General features: G+C 46.5%; 1 protein-coding gene across 2 annotated transcripts in view; it reads right to left on the minus strand.

Moving 5' to 3' along the window:
• Positions 1 to 20598, minus strand: part of AQR (aquarius intron-binding spliceosomal factor) — a 396399-nt gene that overhangs the window by 235252 nt on the left and 140549 nt on the right. For both annotated transcript variants that reach the window (XM_085627198.1, XM_085627199.1), the window contains exon 21: positions 12502 to 12648. In XM_085627198.1, coding sequence (XP_085483324.1) covers positions 12502 to 12648 — 147 coding nt within the window. The remainder of the gene's footprint in view (positions 1 to 12501; positions 12649 to 20598) is intronic.

Raw genomic sequence — 20598 nt, forward strand, 5'->3', positions numbered from 1 at the left:
ATTTACTAACGATCTTGCTTCCCCCCCAGTTCCTTTCACTCCTACATTCAATGGCAGGGGACTAACTAGTCTGATTGACTATGTTCTGGTTTCACAAGCTTCCAAAGACCAGCTACGTAGCGTTCGAACTGGGATCGATCCTAGCAGCGACCATTTTCCTAACATTCTCGCTATCGCTATCCCGGATATGTTAGTACCACCCAGTAAGCAAACTCTCTTAATACAAGACACTTTAAGGGTAAATAAGCTGAACGGGTATGCAATCAAATGGAGTAAAGTTGATGCCGAAAAGACTACTTCAGCAGTCTTGAGCCGCATACTCCTGCATATCGAAACGTGCTTAAATTTGCAGTCCCTTCCCGGTCAGGTACTGGATAGTTTCTCTCTTATTACATCTGAAATTAAGAGAGAGTTGTTCCGTAAAACGACGGGCACAAATAAAAAAAAAAGGGTTGGTTTAATCCTGCAACAAGGCGCTCACATCAATTACTGAAGAAAGCTCTGACTAATACCGTTAGGGATAGCGAGGAAGTGAAAAGATTAAGAAAATGTTATAAGCAAGCACATAAATCCTGCAAGGTTGATATCAAGAAGGAACTATGGGCCAAGCTGCATCAGAGTAGCTCTCTTAAGGATTCGGCCACTTTCTGGAAAATAGTAAGAACTCCCTTTTTGACTGACCAACAAGAGACCCCAAGGATCGAGGTAGCAGTGGGCGAGGCAGCATGGGTTGATCATTTCTCAAGGATCTTTGGTCTTTCGGATGACTATGCCAGAGCCCCCCTCAGATAGCGTAGGGACACGGTTTACCCAAAACAACAGTAGGTCTCCTCCCCCCCCTAATTCTAACCTTCATTTTGGCCACGATGAGGTACTTATGGCGCTGCAGGCCTCCAAATGTGGCAAAGCCCCTGGTCCTGATGGGGTTCCTGTGGACCTTTTCAAAAACAACTTAGAATTATGGTCCCCAATTCTCACTAGGGTCTTCGAAGCAGCCACTAAAATCGGCACACCAGAGTCCTGGACAACCTCCATTCTTCTTCCTATTTTTAAGAAGGGCGACCGTAATAGTCCTGCCTGTTACCGACCCATTTCCCTCTTGGATTCTACCGGCAAGGTGATGGGTCGGCTACTTCTTAAAAGACTCCAGGATTGGGCTGAAAGCAACCAAGTGGTTTCCGACCTCCAGTATGGCTTTCGAGAGGGACTTGGGACGGTGGAGCAGGCACTAAACCTTTCCCTACTGATAGGTAAATACGTTGGGGCTAAAAAGGGGAGGTTGCATTTAGCATACGTCGACTTATCGGCGGCCTTCGATTGTGTTTCCCATAGTAAGCTATGGAAACTCCTTCTGGCCATGGGGATAGATCCTCTTCTGGTGAACTTTATTCGGAATCTCTATTCAGGGGCCTCAGCAAAAGTACGGTACGGTCTAGGGGGGGGGAAGTCACAGCACCATTTCCAGTACTTAAGGGTGTCAGACAGGGATGCGTACTGGCCCCCTTTCTTTTCAATTTATATACAAATGGCTTAGAAGCTGCGATGTTGGCAGGAAGCCAGGACCTACCAATGATTGGTCACCGTTCGATACCCGCGTTGCTTTACGCGGATGACGCGGTGATCATGGCCAGGACCCCACGCCAACTCCAACTTCTCCTCGATAGATATTGTGACTTCATGGCAGCCCTTGACTTAAAAGTAAACATAAAGAAAACGTTTGCCATGCATCTGGGGAAACGCTTTAGACATTCTGGCAGTATCCAGATAAATAATACCATCCTGGAGACCGCAACTGCATACCCCTATTTAGGTATTCTGATAGACAATACCTCTAGTTGGGGTCCCACCCTCCAGGCCAGAAAGTTGGGGCTCCTCAGGACTACAACAGCTTTGGTCACATTCGCGCAAAAACTAGGCCAGCGCCCTTCCCGGGAGTTGATCCAGATTTATAGGGCCAAGTGCCGTCCAGTGGCAATGTATGGGGCCGGGGTCTGGGGTTACGTTGACACGGAACCTATCCAAAAAACAGAAAATGCTTTCTTGCGGTACCTTTTGGCCGCTCCCAAAAGTTCACCAATTTACGGTTGCCACATGGAGTTGGGGGAGGATTATATTTCGGATCTTATTGCAATCCAACCAATTCTTTTATGGCATCGTCTTTGGGTTACTCCAGAATGTAAACTGACTCGGCAGCTTATTTCTGACTGTCTCACCTTAGAAGGTTGGAAAAATATTTCGTGGCTGCTGTATGTTCATAAATTTCTGAGAGATGTAAACCTGGAATCTCTTTTCATACTCCCTGAGTCTTCAGCGGACATTTCACGCAAAAATTTGAAAACCGCGTGCTTATCTCATGTACGTGAGCTTCGCTTAACATCAGAGATCTCAAAGCCCACAAATCTCCATCTTGACGCTGTACAAGTCTCATTTGGAATCCAGCCATATTTACTAACCAGTGCTAACCATTATGAAAAATATCTCTTAACACGATTCCGGTTTAACACTTTACATCGGTTGATTACCTTCCCGAAGACAAAAGATTGGTCCAGAAAATTAATTCCTTGTCCCTGTGATGGGCAATCTGAACAATCGTTATAGCACGTAGTCCTTTTTTGCAGCTATTACGATTTTCCACGTCATAAGTGGATTTTACCTTTACTAAAACTCATAGGCTTACGCCAGTGTCGCCCGGCCCTTCTTGCATTACAACGTTTGGACACTGAGCATAGCATCTTTTTAATAGCCAGTTTTTTAAAAGCTTGTGTTAAATATCGTGCAAACTATGACCTTTCTTAAATCGCTAGATTGTAACTGTGACCTAGATTGAAAGTAATTATGTGTTATATACGTGTTGTATTTACAATCAATGCATATTAACCTTTCCATGATCTACTTGAACTTTTTAAATTTTAAAACTTTGTCTCTAATTCTTGTATACTTTTATGGTTACAAATTTTGTATCCGAATAAAGTTTTAATTGATTGATTGATTGAGTAGAGCCTCTAATCATGGGAGTCCCAGGGGCTTAGAGTCAAAAGGTAGCCAGGTCCTCCGGGGTTTGTGAGGTTGCTGGCCACAAGAGATGCCGGGTTGGAGCAGGAGCAGGTTCAAGGGTCGACAGGCCGGTAGGGCTGGGGCCAAAGCAGTTGGTGTCTTCCTCTTCTTAGCAGCTGCAGGGCAGGTCTTCTTTCTTCTAGCTCTTCTTCGGATTTTGGAATCTGGAATCTGGGGAAGGAAGGTTCAGGGTGCCCCTAAATACTAGATTTAGGGGCGTTACAGGTAGGTGAAGGGCAGGGACCAATGGGTCCCTGTCCTGGGGTGGGTACACCCCCTATCCTGCCTCTCTCCTGTGGGAGGGGGGCAGTAGCCTAGTCCTGATAGGGTAGGGCTTCCCATCTTCAAGACGGCGAGAGCCCGAAGATGTGCTTCACCTCGCCTCCCCCACCTGAGGGGTGGGGTTAGCAGGCTGGCACATCCCCTGTCCTTATTTGGGGGTTCCGGCCAAGCTTCCCGCCAGAGTGGGGGGTTGCAGTGGCCTGGGGAAGCTCACAGAGGCGGCATGCCTTTGAAGCTTCCACCTGCCCATCCTGGGGGAGGAGATTTAGCACCTCGCCCAGGATGTGCATTGTTGCAGGCCCAGGAGAGCAGGGGCTCTCCTACCCAGGGGTCCAGCAACATGTCTGCTGTGTGGCAGCCTCAGAACAGACGTGGATTGTAGGTTAGGTTTTAGGGAGCATCTCTAAGATGCCCTCTGGGGTGCTTGGTACATTAAATACCACACTGGCATCAGTGTGGGCTTAATGTGCTGAGAAGTTTGATACCAAACTTCTCAGTCTTCAGTGTTGCCATTATGGTGCTGTGGCGTTCGTGTTTGACGAGCTCTCAGCACCATGTACTCTTAAATGGCAGCACTGCACTTACAGTGCCCAGGAATGGACCTGGGTACTGTAGGGGCACAGGGCTCCTGCTCCTGTGCCCACACCATTGGCATAGGGCACCCAGCTAGAGGGGTGGCTCATATATGCCATGGCAGTGTAGGTGATGGACATGGCACACAGGGATGTGTGCCATGTCGAGTTTTGTCTTGCACCCAGACACCCAGCTTGTAAGGGCAGTGTGTGTAAGGGTACAGGGCCTCTAAGGGTGGCACAATGAGTGCTGCAGCCCTTAGAGGCCTTCCCTGGTCACAAGGCCCTGGGTACCTAGGATACCATTTACCAGGGGCTGACATGTGGCCAGGGTTTGCCAATTTGGGTTTTGTGAAGGGAAGGAACATAGGCCCTGGGCACCTGATTGGCAGGAGTCCACGGCACAATCAGTCAAAGTACATTCAGCAATTCAGCAAAAAGTGGGGGCATACCATGCAAGAAGATGGCACTTTCTCACACACGCTAAATTAGAACGTTGTAGATGTGATAGATAAATGATGTTTTGTATTGAAGCATCTAGTGGATCGATCTGATTGTTGTTACAATAAACAACAAACCTCTTCCACTTTGCTGTGTAGCATGCTCTTGTGGTAGGGCGTCTAGCCTCTTTGATAACATTCATACAGTCTGGCAGAAGATTACGGTAGCCAAACTCTAGGAATTCAGGTGCCAAATCGCAAGGTTGAGCTGACTGGGATCTGGATGTCTTATCTCTCCATGGTACGGAGTAAGAAACTTGGGGGAGAGGTGTAGTTTTTGATGGGGAACTACTGATAGCTCCAACAGAATTGTGAACCAGGGTTGCCGGGCCTATGTGGGAGCAACTAGGATAAGCGCCAGGGAGTGCTGTTTGAGTTTCCGAACCACTAATGGAATGAGTGGGAGAGGTGGAAAAGCGTAAGTAAATATCCCTGACCAATTCATCCATAGTGCATTGCCTTTGGACAATGACATGCCTGGACGTGAAGTTTGGGCATTTTGCGTTTAGGTGGGTGGCGAACAGATCTATCTCTGGGAAGCCCCACATTTGGCAGAATGGGAGGAGAACTTGAGGGTGAAGTTCCCATTCGTGTATCTGCTGTCGTTGACGACTGAGCAGATCTGCAACTCGGTTGTCTACTCCTGGAAGATGTTCTGAAATGAGATATATTTTTGGAGGTATGGCCCATCTCCAGATGCTCTGTGCTAGCTGTGAGTGCTGTAGAGAGTGAGTCCCTCCTTGCTTTTGTATGTAGTACATCGCTGTCATGTTGTCTGTGCGAACCAGCACAGCTTTGCCTACTAGATGAAGTTGAAAAGCTTATAATGCTAGACAAATTGCTAGCAGTTCGATATGGTTTATGTGGAGTTGTTTTTATTGCATTGTCCACGTGCCCTTAATGGTATGTTTTCCCAGATGTGCTCCCCAACCAGTGAGGGATGCGTCTGCTGTTAGCACAGTCTGTGGAACCGGATCGAGAAATGGCCGCCCTTGTATGTTCCACCACTGCAGAGAGCGATGAGTACGGCCATCTATCAACACCAGATCTGATAACTGACCTTGAGCCTGGTTCAACTGACGTGCTAAGCATTCCTGTAGGGGATGCATTTGAAGTCTTGCATAGGGAACGATTAAAATGCAAGAAGCCATCATTCCGATCAATTGCATGAGCACTCGGACTGGTAATGAGTGTTGAGGCTGAAACTGTGATATTAGAGCTTGCATGTTACGAATCCTGACTGGGTTGGGGTATGCTAGAGCTTTGCAAGTGTCGATTGTGGTTCCTAGACACACTTGTGTGTTGGATGGTTGGAGGTGAGACTTGGTGAGGTTTACAGTGAACCCCAAGCTGTGAAGCAGTTGGACTGTCCTTTAAGTGTGATGCATGCAGCTTTGTTGTGATCTGGCTTATTTCAACCAGTCATCTAGGTAAGGGAAGACATGAACGTGCTGTCTTCTTAGATGAGCCACGAATACAGACAGGCATTGGTGGAAACCCTGGGTGCTGTAGTTACTCTGAATGGGAGAACTTTGAACTGGTAGAGTTGCCCATCTCCCACAAACCTGAGATATTTTCTGTGAGCAGGGTGAATGGGAATAGGGAAATAGACGTCCTTTAAGTCTAATGTGGACAGAAAGTCACCTTGCTGAAGTAGTGGGAGCACCTTTTGGAGCGGGACCATGTGAAAGTGATCTAACCGTATGTACAGATTCAGCTGTCTGAGGCGTAGTATAGGCGTGAGAGAGCCGTCCTTTTTGGGAATTAAGAAAAACATGAAGTATAACCTGGTCCTTTGATATATTAATGGGACTGGCTCTATAGCCTGTTTTTCTAACAGAGATAGAACCTCTTGCTTTAAGAGGGAGAGATGTTCCGGTGACATTGCATGTGCTCTTGGAAGAATATTTGGGGGAGTGCTTGTAAGCTCCAGGCAGTAACCATATTGGATAATTTGTAGCACCCACTTGTTTGAGGTGATTGAACTCCAGACAGGTAGGAATTGGAAAAGACGTCCCCCGACAGGAGTGGAATGATCGGGGGGTAGCGGAGGGAAGTCACTGTTTGTTTGCGGGGGGAAGTGCATGTGGAATTGCCTCTACCTCTTCCCCTACCATTGTTTCCTCTAAACCCTCCTCTAGAATAACCTGTGGACGAGGGGGATTGGTTGTTGCCCTTGTAAGAGGAGGAGGCATTGTCAGGTAACTGTAAAGCCCCCAAGGACTTTGCAACCTCAGTGTCTTTTTCATCTTTTCCAGCAGGGTATCAACAGTTGGGCCGAAAAGATGCTCTTTGGCAAAGGGTTGGTTAAGTATGGAGGTTTGCACCTCTGGCTTAAATCCAGAAATTCTGAGCCAAGCGTGTCTGGTGTTAATTGCACGAGATGATGTGTCTGCTGCATCTAGTGCACATTTAATGGAGGTGTTGGTAATGAGTTTACCTTCCTGAACAATGTCATTAGCCTTAGAATTATATTGGTCAGGCAAGTGTTGCATGAGTTTTTCTAGCTCATCGTAATGAGCCCTGTCATAACGGGCTAGCAGCGCCTGGGCATTGGCAATGCACCAGTTGTTTGCTGCCTGTGAAGCTATTCTTTTGCCTGAGGCATCAATAAGCTTGGACTCCTTGTCAGAATGAGGGGGTCTCTCCTGTGGCTTGAGAGTTAGCCCTCTTGTGTGCATTGGAGACTACAAGAGAGTCTAAGGGCAGCTGACCTTTAATATAAATAGGGTCGGTAGGAGAGGATTTGTATTTTTTATCCACTCTAGGTGTGATTATTCTTGCCCATACAGGATCCTTAAAGACCTCGTCTGTGTGTTTGAACATGCCTTTCAGCATTGGCAAGGTATGAGTAGTTCTTTGTGAGGAAGAAAGCGTCTCAAAGAGGAAATCCTCTTCTAAAGGCTCTTAATGAAGTTCTACCCCATGATAATGAGCAGTCCTGTTAAGGAGCTCGAGATAGCCAATGTTGTCATCAGGTGGGGAAGGTCTGGAGGGATACAATAAGGGTTATTATCTGTATTTGGATCCGTGTGGTAATCTTCACAAGCGTCAGTGTCCTGATCCTCATCCCCATCCCCTTCATCCTGTGGGTCAGGTGCAATAGGCCTTGATTGTGAATTTAATGGTGTAATAATCAAGTTAGGATTAGGAGGAGAAGGAGGTGGAATATAAGGAGTAGAAGGGTTAGTGCCCACATTCTTCTTCTTAAGAGGGATACGATAATTTTCTGGCAAGTCAGCTTTCTGTTTTTTTGGAATGGTTGCCTGAATATGTCCTGTTTTAGAGTTTATATCCAGCTTTTTCTGTTTCAGGTCGAAAGTTGGCTCATTAGATGGAGGCTCTTTGGGGAGAGTGTCTTTCTCTTTCCGTGGAGATTTTGGCACCAAAGGTTTTGGCTCTGAGTGTTTGGGCTTGGAGGGTTTTGGCTCCAAGACTTTCGGCGTCGAAGGTGGAATCTTGGCCCCGAAAACATGTTGACCGATAGATGCTTGGTCTTATGTTTTGTTGCTGAAGGTGTCGGTTCGACATTAGAGCGGGGCTGGCTCAAGCCAGAAGGTTTCTCTTTTTCTTTCGGAGCCGGGCCAGAGGGCGGGGCATCGGAAACGTTTTGTCGGTGCCGACCTGAACCCGAGGGCGAAGGAAAGACTGGAGCCTTTGTCTTATGTGGAATGGGCACAGGGGGATCTGTACTCACGGTATGCTGACCCGCAGTGATGTCTTCCTCTTCTTCCATGTCGGAGTCGGCCTTGGACACGGAGATCTGCTCTTCTTCCTCTGGCTCTTGAGCTGGATGTTGGATACCGGAATCATCTCCGAAGATGGCCGGAATAGAGTTGCTCTGATGTTGCATATCATGGCGCTGATCCCGACAATCACAAAGTGTCCTTATCGATCGAAATGATTGACACGCATTGCAGTCCTGGTCGTGTTCCAGGGACAAGCAGAGGTTGCAAACTTCGTGCAAGTCGGTGTGTTGAAATTTAGCACGACATCCGGGACATAGCTTGAATAGAGTCTGTTCCATCGACTGCTAGCGCGGTTGGCAAGGGTAGGCCCGACGGCCTGCCTCGAGTTTTCCGATGGAAAGTTTTTCGAAGTGAGACTATGCGTATCGAATGAGGAACCGCAATCAATAACGATACTGTCGAGGGTAGTGGATCGCATGTCGAAGGGGTCCGAAAACGGTACCAGAGCGCAGCAATACACATCCGAACCCGATGGCGGAAAAAAAATATCTATGGATGAAGCCGATGCCCATGCGCACTATCACCGAAACGAGGAGTTACCTACCTCGTGACTATAAGACTTCTTCGAACAAAAACAAAGTGCAAACATCCGGACCCAACACCAGATGGCGATCTATGCTAAAGCATATGATCTACAGCTCATACGCCTCGAACATAAGTTTATGAGAAGACTTCTCTCAATGCCCCAGAGTTCCTCTGCTTCTTTCTGTCATGAGGACATCGGTTTGAGATTCTTGAAAGACTATATTGCATTACAGCCAATGTTGCTCTGGGTAAGAACTTGGAACAATCCAGAGGCTGCTCTCTGTAGGACAATACTGGCAGATTGTTTGAAATTTGATAACAGCTTAAACATAACCTGTTTTAAGGTTTATTAAAATGAGCTTTACCAAGCTTGGGGGTCCCAGAATATTATACAAATCCGATACCCTAAGAAATGTCTCATCTGCCACAATTAAATCACTTTTTGATCAAAGCCTTGAGCGGGCAAGCACAATATGTAATTTTACTGGACTCTCAGAATCTTTTTTTCAGCCAAAAAGACAACTCGCCCTCTATCAACAAATAGACCTGAATGAAAGGGAAAAAAAATTGCTGACCAGGCTCCGTTTAAAATCTAAGTGGTACAAAAGGGGGTGGTGATGGACGGAGCATCAGAACCAATCAAACACTCACACCCAGTCAACAGATCTGGGTTTGATCCATCACTGTTCTTTAGCCCACTCTGCCACCCCAGTTCAGACATGGCCATATGCAAATCAGTCTGACCCTGTGCCTCATGGGAACAGTCCAGCCCGAACTGCCAAGCCATGCCTTCCCTGGACCGGAAACAAGCTTCATAGGACCGGTTTCTGGCATTTCAGCCGTCTTCAGCCAGGCTTGCTTGAATTCAGTGGCAAAGTGAGCAAGGGACTCACGTCTGAGCATACCCTGCCAACTTATGGCGAACAAAGCGGTACAAAAGGGGGTGGTGATGGACGGAGCATCAGAACCAATCAAACACTCACACCCAGTCAACAGATCTGGGTTTGATCCATCACCGTTCTTTAGCCCACTCTGCCACCCCAGTTCAGACATGGCCATATGCAAATCAATCTGACCCTGTGCCTCATGGGAACAGTCCAGCCCGAACTGCCAAGCCATGCCTTCCCTGGACCGGAAACAAGCTTCCTAGGACCGGTTTCTGGCATTTCAGCCGTCTTCAGCCAGGCTTGCTTGAATCCAGTGGCAAAGTGAGCAAGGGACTCACATCTGAGCATACCCTGCCAACTTATGGCGAACAAAGCGGTACAAAAGGGGGTGGTGATGGACGGAGCATCAGAACCAAACATTTTTTGGCTGCTTTTCCTATTCAAGGCTCATGGTTCACATCACTCCCCGTTTGCCCCTGAGACAGTTTCTCATGTCAAAGCACTATGCACTTTATCTCGTTTTGTAGCTTTTATACCCCTCAGAGGAGGCAGTTAATTCGGCCATTACTTGCAGCAGAGATTGGATCTCACAAATTGGTAATGGAATATTTACTCTCCCTAGGAACTAGAAAGATTATACATGGTATTTTAAATTATCTTTTTACTTTTTTTAAGATTCGTAGCATATACTAGGCATTTTTTAATCTGTATTTTCTGTTTATGCCTACGTGTTTTTCTTAATGAAAATGTATATATATAATCTTTTATGGCTCTTTTTGAGTCGAATAAAGTATATTGTTCTGTTCTTCTGACAGGTGACATTTCAAGTCAGATGAAAGAACAGAGCGGAGCGGTTTCAGACTGAGGAGCACACTCCCTTCAGTACCAAAAATCCATTTAATTACCAATTAGCCCCCACGGAGGGCTTTCGCTACTTACAGCTTAGCCATGCCATCAACTCGGCTCGACCCAAAGACGCCTCCCTCCCGGCCTCCTCTCCCCTGGAGGATAGGCTCCTGTTGGACCCTATGACCCGGAAGGCCATATCGCTCACGTACAAGAAACTAATAAATAATAGGAGTGACCCGATGGCCAAGCTTAGAGCGGCCTGGGAGGCCGACGTCGGGGCATTGCCGGATGAGGATTGGAGGGAGGCACTGGCCTCCCCTAGAGAAGTGGCTATCCCCTTGCGTCTCCGACTGGTACAACTTAAAGTCCTCCATAGGGTATACTTTGACGCCATATTGTTACATAGACTTGGGAGGCGGCCGGACCAGCAATGTCTCCGGCAGTGTGCACTCACAGGCACATTTTTCCACATAGTATGGGAATGCCCCCGCATACGGGAATACTGGGCCGGCGTCACTAGGCAACTGGCTAGAGTTTGCGACAAGACCATACACCCGTCACCTCGGTTATGTCTGCTGAACATCTGGGGGGCGACGGACCTCACACCAGTCGAGCAGGAATGGGCTACAGGGGGATGGGGGGTAGCCAAACGAAACATCGCGCAGCGTTGGGGGGTCAGTACCGCCCCGGGGTTGGCGGACTGGCCCAAAGACATGGACTATGCCATGCTAGCGGAGAAAACGGTGTTCACAGGGAGGGGGTGCCCGCGAAAATGGGATACGAAATGGGGCAAGTGGAACAGGTATAGGGGTAATATATGCGTCTCCCCGACAGTTGAACTTCGAAATGAGCGAAAGCGGATACAGGGGGGGGGATACGCGAGATCGGCAGGACCCTGATTAGGAAACCCCAAGAGGAGACTGGAAGGGGGGGTACCGGGATGGGGGATAGTATGGTGGCGACGAAAGGTGGGGGAGGGTCACTGGATAGGGTACAGCAGAGAATAGCTTGGCTGCTGAGTGTAGGGGGTTGTGGACTGGTGGTAACGACTGATGTACGCAATTCTGCAATGTCATTGTCATGGTTATTTTCGCTGTCTTGGTTATTAATAAAAAGTGTTTTTTTTTAAAAAAAAAAATCCATTTAATTACGAATTCTGCATTAGTGATGAAATTATAACCTTTCATATTGGTACTGATAGGGACGGGAGGAATCTTAACATGAACACTTTGATACCCCACCACCCTCAACCATACCCTTGCATTCCATTCTTACACTCCTGACTAAGCTCTACCACAGGGTTTCATCACCCTGTGTTCTATCACACTCCTAAGGGACTGCGGATAACATCCCTTCTGCTACTTTCCTAGGGGTGCACCTCTTGTCAATGTCTCCGGCGTACTGCAAGATCTAGTTTATGAACTATGAAAGTTACAAGTCTTCCCCAGCCTAACAGTTCAAGTCTCAGCACATGAGCGTATATTCTATAGCATTCCGATGAACAATCTTCACAACGCCAAGAGTTAACATCTATGGTAACTCCTTTCATTCTGAGAGCACTACTATAAAAAAGGCAATGTTACCTTTTTAAGCAGGTTTTGTTTATGAACTTGTCAGACCATATAATGGTTTCCTGTTTCTCAATCCTGGTGTCCAACATATCTGAATACAAAGAATCTGTGAGTGACCTCCAGTCTTGGTTGTGCAAAATGAGGCAGAACCTAATCTGGTTCACGTCTTTAACAACTTTTGCTGAACAGATGTTACTTGGAAAAACACAAGGGTTTGTCTCCTACTGAAATGAGTTGGAGTGGTTGTCTCCTTATTCCAGCAAAAAAAAGAAACAATTGTGTAGGTCATCTAACACACCTTCTAAAATAAGGTAACCCATTGCAAAAGTAGCTTCTGAAAGACTTCCATTATATTTGTAAAATAGAAATGTTGATCTTTCAACAAACAGCCATTTGTTCAAAGAATGTTCACAAAGTGCATGCTTTAATTTACAAAACAAAGCCGTCAACGTTATTTCCCGTATAAACTCAAAACATTTTCTTAGTTGTATCTACCTCTAGCACACTCATACCGTTTGGGCTGATTATAGGGGTATGGACCTCGATTTGGGATGACATGTGGTTCTACAACGAGGGTGCCAACTTCATCACTGCTTCCTTCTTCTTCTTCTTCTTCCTTCCGTTTCTTCCCTTTCCCAGTTCTGACTGGGAAAGTTATCCTAGAGAACAAAATAAACAGGTAGATTCAATTTGTAATTTTCCCTCAAGATATTGCTCCGAAGGTGTGAATAATCTGCAAAATATATCTAACCATATTCAAATGCACAGCTTGCTGTTAAATATTCATTTGATTATTGAGTCACTTTTACCTAGCACCCATTCGACTTTGAAAAACTTCGAGCATTACTCCAGGAAAGCAAGACTGCGTGCTACCAAAGACAACAGTGCAACCACAATGCTTTGGTACTCAAACACAGGAAAACAAGCCCTCGACAGTATTGCAGTAAGTAAAGTGGGTGGGAACTTTAAACAAGTAAGGATCGTCCACTTGAGAATTGGTACAGCAATGTTAGGTCAATGTTTTGTTAAAGGTATTTAGTGAGTTTTCAGTTTTCACCAAAGTTTTATAGCACTGAGAGAAGACCAATGGACACCCACATCAACTGATAGAGGGAATAGTTGGTGTCCAATCTTATTCTAAGGATTTCAGGAATGTTAGTAGATATGCACTCTGAGCAAAGATGCATATGAAGAGTATTCAAACAATTAAATGCTGCAGTTGAAAAAAGACATGCCATCCATTCTTCCAGTCCCGGTAACTGGTATAAATGATCTTATTTCTAAGATATTGCAGGAAAGTGCAAAGTAAATTTAAATTTTGAAAGCAGGAAGGCTGAGGACCACTGGTGAATGACTCTGTGCGTAATTGTTACAAAATATAAATTTGTACTTGTTATTTTAACTCATCGTCAGCTAAAGTGAGAAACCGGATTATGTTTTTAAACCGAAAAGCAACCTTGCCCTCATGTTCTGGACTAACTGAAAGTAAGCGAGGACTCTTTCTATACCCCAAGGTAATGTTGTTTTCATTGTAATGCAGAGAAAGTTTGGGCAGTGATTACAGAAATATGTAATTAAAGCATAAATTCTTAAGAATACCTTCAGATGGAAGAAAATAGTAGTAGAAAACACAGTTGAATAACTTTAAGAGACTGCTTCTGGTTCCAAACTCATCCAGATGGGCTATGTTGCTTGCCCATACTTGCTGACCAAGAAACAGAAGACCTCAGTAGAAAGTTGCTGTATGTCGCAGCACCTCATTCTTAGAAGAACCAAGAGGAACTCAGAGAACATCCACCATTTTACTGCTGCCAAACAGGTGGTGAGGTGTGATGAATGCAGTAGGAATACATCAGGTTCTTCCACTAGACCCACTTACCTGCTGCTTAGATGCCCAAATAGAGTGGAGACTAAGTGCTTGTGTTCTCAGTTTGTCTGGTTACTGGAGAAAAGGCAAGAGGAATCAAGTGGCAACATACTCACAGTAGTCCACATGGAAATCAACATTTTAAGCAAATGCCCTAAACAGGGCTACCTCATAAATTAATTGCAGCTCTCAGCAACATAGGAAATGCTGCTATTACAGAGGCAAAGTCAGAGAATACAGTTTACTTTAGCCAGTCCCTGCTGCGTAGTGGTCCACAACCTCACCTGCTCGACTGAAATGCAGACACTATTATGCTCCCCGACTTTGCATACCTAGACAAGCTGCATGTCGATTTGGCCTCTTGAAGTGGCCCATTCTTGAGTGGACCTCATTGAGGATATGGTAATTGTCATCCTCTTGGTTCAGGCTGCCCTTTCCTTGAGCTCCTGGCTGGCCCCCTTACTTTTATTTTACTACTGGTTTGTCTCCGGCTTCCTTTCACTTATGGCAAAGGACTCGTTGAATGTATGTGAATGCAGGTTTCATATATTCACAAATATTTATCAAATTAGCACAATTATTGGTGTGCATCTGCCAAAGGAAAAAGAGCACCTTATTAGAACGACATTCTCTGTATCTCATTTCTGATAATCAGCAGTTGAATAGCATTACTCGTAAAGATCATGCCATTGAAAACACTGTCTGAAACCCATCTTTCAGGCATCAGATAACATGCTCCCAAATGCTGAGTGTAGGAAGCTGGCTTTCTATATAGTGTACCGAAATGAGGTAGACTATGTAGAAAGTCCAGATGACCCTTACTGGTTTAAAGGGCATAAATTAGTAATCGTAAATTCTCTATTCTGTGACAGTGTCAGTGAGCAGTTTAAACTTATCTGAGGGTAGCATTAAGCAGTTGTGGTACGCACAGAGTCAATAAATGAGCCACACACTCAAGAAGAAACTCGAGACCGATTGAGAAAAATAAAATGTTTATAAAATTTTAGATACCATGATTATCGGAATCCGGTAAGTACTTTAGACATTATCAAATTACACAGTAAAAACGGCAGAAAATGGCAGCTGTTAGATTAGAGGCATGAGCCTCAAATGAGGTACTGTTATCCTATTGGAGAAACATACACTGCATAAGAACACTTACAGACGACTTACAGGACTGTTCCTCTGGACTTAAGGTAAGTAAGGGCCAAGGTCCAAGAAAGCACCAAGAGTTCAAATTTACCTGCCCGGGGGTTTCCAGGTGCAGAGGTGTTTTATGCGGCGTTAGCCTTGAACGCTTCCTGTTAAAGTCAATGGGAAAAATACCTGTAAGTAGGTTGCAAGAGGGCCCAGTCCGGCAGCACCCAAGGGGGAGAAGGGGCCCGGCTCTTGATGGTCTCAGGACCACAAAGACACCGTTGGTTTATGTGAGCCCAGGCTGGGGAGCTCGGGTGCAGAGGTGTTTTGACTGGCGGATGGATAAGTTAAGAGGCTCTCAGTTCTTGGGGGAACCTTCAGAAGAAGAAAACAAAACACAGCAGGGCCACTCTTGGAGTTGAGCTGGCCTCTCTGAGTCCCTCGACGTGCAGGTGAGTTTTGGAGGGGGTGGTGTTCTCACTGAACACAAACAAACCCTAGCGTTTGCAACTGGCTCTGGTACCTCGGGTATTGGTGCAGTGCAGCTCCTGGGGGTCTGCTATCTCCGAACGTGCTAAGGAGACAGATATGACCTCCTAGAACACAAGAGACCTCTTGCTGGGGCGCTGCTCCCTCAGTGGGCCCGGGGGTAGACAGACCGGTGTACTGGGCAGCTACAGTCGGTGCCTGCTGGTACAGGGGAGTGGCTAAATGTAGGTGCGTTAAGGGGAGTGAAGGGTAGTAACCAATGCGATACTAACCCTTGGGGTCATTACACCCTATAGGACCCTAAAGGACCACTTCCTGTGGGAAGTGGGCATCACCATGTACCAGAGTTCCTAATTCCACAAAAATCAAGATGGTGGAACCCTTCTTTCCTAGAGCACATCAGGTAGCCCATCTTAGGGGTGATTAGCCTGGTGGCGCAACACGCCTACTTCATAGCTAATTTCCCACCTCTCCTGGTGCCAAATGAGCCTCAAGGCAGGGGGTGGCATCTCATAGGTCTGGGCAAGCCGGTGTTGCATATCAAAGGTGTACAAAAGGGGGTGCCCCTGCCCTTGATATACTAAATCACTAGCCATCTTGTTGGGGGAGGTGTGAACACCATCCTCAGGAGCAGGCATTGTTTCTGCCTCAGAGATCGTGGGCTTTCACCTGCAGGGGATCAGAAACCTGTCTATGGTGGCAGGTTGGACAATACCAGTCAGCCCGCACACTAGATACTGGTAGGTTTTCAAGAGGACACCTCAAACTTGCCCCTGGGTGCATGTCATTATCAATCTAGTACAGGCAACAGTACAGATTTATTAAGTCAAGCTGATTGATACCAACCACCATAAGTTTCAGTAATGCCATCATGTAGCTGGGGAACTCGTAATGACCAGTGTCCAGTAGATATACTTAAGATAGCTTCCTGTTCACTTGTACCATCTAGTAATTGAGCTAGACAGCATAGGGTTATAGCGGCGAAAGCCGATATGCCCTCCCAAGTAATATAATGCACCCTGCCTTAGCACTACAAGGCCTGCTTTAGGGGCGACTTACATATATTGCATGCAGTGATTTTGGCATGGCACGCAGTGAGTGTGCTATGTCGTGTTTTCACTCCTGGTTTGGACCATGACACACAGCTTGCAGTGATAGGCTGCATCCAATTTGGATGGGGGTAACTTTGGGTGGCATAATTCTTGCTGCAGCCCCTAGGGACCATCTTTAGTACCCATGTCCTAGGTACCAGGGGTACCACTTACTAGGGACTTACAGGGGTGCTAAAGTGTTTGTCAGTTGTGTTACAATTAAACCATTTTATCTTGTTTTTAGGAAAATAGCACTGGCACTGGGACCTGGTTAGCAGGGACCCAGTGTACATCAGTTGAAAAAACATCAGTACCAGTGGCAAAATGTGGTGGTGACCACGGCAAAAAGGGTCACTTTCCCACACTGAGTTCCTTTAGAAGCTTATGGACCTACAAGGAGACTTGCAAAGTACATTTAACATGTACCAGAGTATCAAATTTTTTATTATACATTGTCACATCCTCATCCTTCCCACAAACCACTTAATTCCTTGGTGTCTTGCTTCTCTATATGAAGGAGATAGTACATTTGCAATCAAAGAATAAAACTAGAATTAGAACAAAATTGTATTGGCACCTCTGCTAAACTGCCTGTATTAGCAGAATTAAGCTCTACGTTATTATAACAAGCATTTGCAATGCAATTGTGTGAGAAAGTGCCCTCTTTCTTGCATGGTATGCCCCCACTTTTTGCTGAACTGCTGATGTGCTTTGACCGAGTGTGCCCTGGGCTCCTACCAATCAGGTACCCAGGGCCTGTGTTCCTTCCCTAAACCTGCGATGAAGCCTAAACCCAATTGGCATCTCTCGCCACGTGTCAGCCCCTGGTAAATGGTACCATAGGTACCCAGGGCACTGTGACCAGAAAAGGCCCCTAAGGGCTGCAACACTTATTGTGCCACCCTTAGAGGCCCTGTACCCTGACACACACACACTGCCTTTGCAGGCTGAGTGTCTGGGTGCAGAACAAAACAAAGAATCGACATGTCATGCCCACAAACTACTGCCCTGGCATACATCAGTCACCCCTCTAGCTGGGTGCCCTATGCCAGTGGTGAGGGTACAGGTGCATGAGCCCTGAACCCCTACAGTACCCAGGTCCATTCCTGGGCCCTGTAAGTGCAGTGCTGCCATTAAGAGTATATGGTGCTGGAAGGTTGTCATTACGAACTCCACAGCACCATAATGACTACACTGAAGACTGGGAAGTTTGGTATCAAACTTCTCAGCACTTTAAACCAGTGTGAGATTTAATGTAAAATGCACCACAGAGGGCATCTTAGAGATGACCCCTGAAACATGACCAACTACCAGTGACCTGACTGAGTGGCTGCGCAGTCTGACACCACCAGTCATGTTTCTAGACCCCTGGGTCGAGAGCCTGCTGCTCTCGGGAGCCTGAAACAATGCATATCCTGGGATGAGGTCCCAAGCCTCCTACCCCAGGATGGGCAGGGTTTACGCAGGAGAAGCTTCAAAGGCATGCCGCCTTGGTAAGCCTCTTCAGACCATTTGCTGCTTTCAGCAACTGGTCCCCACTGGTTCTACCCCCCCCCCCCCACTTTGGACGGGAGAACCGGTGGGAAAAACAAGTGAGGAAGAGAGGTGTGCCCACCTCTGCCAACTCCACCCTTAAGGTGGGGGAGGCGAGGTGAAGCACAACCTCGAGTCCCCAACATCTTGAGGATGGGGGGACCCAGCCAACCATGGGACAGGCTTCTGCCCCCCTCCCACTGGAGAGTGGCAGAATAGGGGGGTGTACCCACCCCAGAGAAGGGACTCATTGGTCCCTGCCTTTACCTACCTGTAACGCCCCTAAATTTAGTATTTAGGGGCACCGTGAACCTTCCTTCCTCAGATCCAGCAACCACAAGAAAGGAAAAAGAAGACGGACGAGAAGCCGTGCAGAGCTAACAAGAGGACGAGGCCCACTGACTTGGCCCCAGCCCTACAGGCCTTTCTCCCCTCGAACTTGCTCCTGCAAAACCCCGGTGTGTCCAGCAGCCAGCAACCTCAAAAACCCCGGAGGACCTGCCTGCATTCACTTTCCAAGCTGTTTCTCCCGTGAACACCGGACGTGTTTGGACTGCAGCTTCTGGTGCCAGCCAGAAACCGCGAATCCAGCCCATTCTGCATCCGCCGAGCCCGGCCCGAGCTTGAGTGGAAAAACACCACGAGGAGGTCCCCCCGGCGTTCCTGACCCGAGATCCTGTGACCCCTGACCTGCCTCAAGCCTCCAGACGACACCTGCAGCCTCAATCCAGAGGACCCCCCCCCTACCGCGACCAGAGAGGGTAAGAAAATCCGACGTCCCAAGGCACCCCTGCACCTGACACCCCACGGCCTTGTGTGCCCAACCCAGCAGTGCCTAACCAACCCTCTACATCCCAACTTACCCCTCGAAGTGGTGGTCACTCCTGGAAGATCCTCGTCCCCGAGCCAGCAGTGTTTCTTTGTCCCGGAGAATCTCCATTGAAATCAACAGGGCACCCGACCTCAAAACAACACCCTGCACCCGGCCGCCCTAGTGCCGCTGAGGATGCCCCTTTGGTGCTAACCTGGTCCCCAACTTGCCCTGAGCTTAACTCTAGGAGCTTTGCTCCCACAAACCCGTGGCCTGCTAGCCAGCAGCCACCAACCGGAGTCCCCCTATCCTCCATAGGATAACATTGGGCCAAAACACTCTGCACCCGGCCGTCCTAGTGCCACTGAGGGTGCAACAACAGTGCATCACTGACCCTGGGAGACCCCTGAGTCTTACCCCAGAACCCTAACTCAAAAGACAGATTACCTACCTGGAAACCGATAACCTCTTTTCCCTCATAGAATAACATTGACACTTTTCCTCCCAAAAAGTTTTTAAGTGTCGACTTTTGAAAATTACAAATATTCCTTAAATATCAGCCGAATAACCAAAACACATTCTTTAAAATGTTTTCAGGAAATGTCCCAATGCTGAATCTAGGTATCCAGCACTGAGTAAGAAAAAGTATCGTTAAAATAACTTACCTGCTAAATGAATTTCCTCCCATAGGATAACATTGGTGATTCTATGTGAAAAAGTGGCAACTTTTGAAATGCAATAATATTCTTTAAAAATCGTACTTCTAACTAAAACGCATTTGCTCACCTGTTTTCAGGAAATGTCCCAGGGATGAATCTAGGATCCAGTCCTGTGTTAGTAAAAGTAATCTGAAAAGTAATTAACTGCATTTTACTTAAAACGCCCATTCATTTGAATGTACTATACCTTCAATGTGTTGCAAACTGCTTACTTAAAACTGTAACCAAAACCAGTACAAGTTACACTGCAATTTTGAACTGTGTTCATACAAGTAATTTACTACTGAAAAGTATTTTTTAGGCTTACCTGTACCAGGCTTGCTTGGTTCTAGAAATAAAACAGTATATTTTTTCATACAAAACCATTGGCCTTGAGTTCGGTTCTTGAGTGTGTGAATTCATTTGCTGACTGAGTATGTACATCAAATGCTTAACACTGTCCTCTGATACTGCCTTACTGCTCGACCAAGCTACCACTTTAGAGAGTAAGGTTCTATCTAACTTTAACCTCTGTACCTCACTTTGGTGCAGTATATATAGAGCCAGTTTCTTACATTGGTGGCAGCGGTGGGAAACAAACTTGAATTTGTTGGACTACTTGGTTACCATCTGATCACACGACAGAACTCTTAAATTGGCTTTAGAATTCTGATTTTTCAAATTGGTATTTTTTACCAAACTACTAAAAATCTTGTTAGGGCCTTGCTTAAATCCATTTAGAATTTTAGAAAATACAAAGTCACTATAGTTAAGGGTAGAGGGGCTAGAACCTTTTGTTAGAATGTCTCAAAAACAGAACCCAGCTATTAGTGAAGATAACCAAGATGACATACAGGACAGGGTGGAGGAGCTCGACCTCACCCCTTATCTTCACTTGTCTTTCAAGGAGATAAGGTCCTTATGTAGAATAAAAAATATACCAATGGGCCAGCATCCAACTAAACAAGGGATCCAGGAGCTCC

Source organism: Triturus cristatus, chromosome 9 (assembly GCF_964204655.1).
Source record: "Triturus cristatus chromosome 9, aTriCri1.1, whole genome shotgun sequence".
NCBI lineage: Eukaryota > Metazoa > Chordata > Amphibia > Caudata > Salamandridae > Triturus > Triturus cristatus.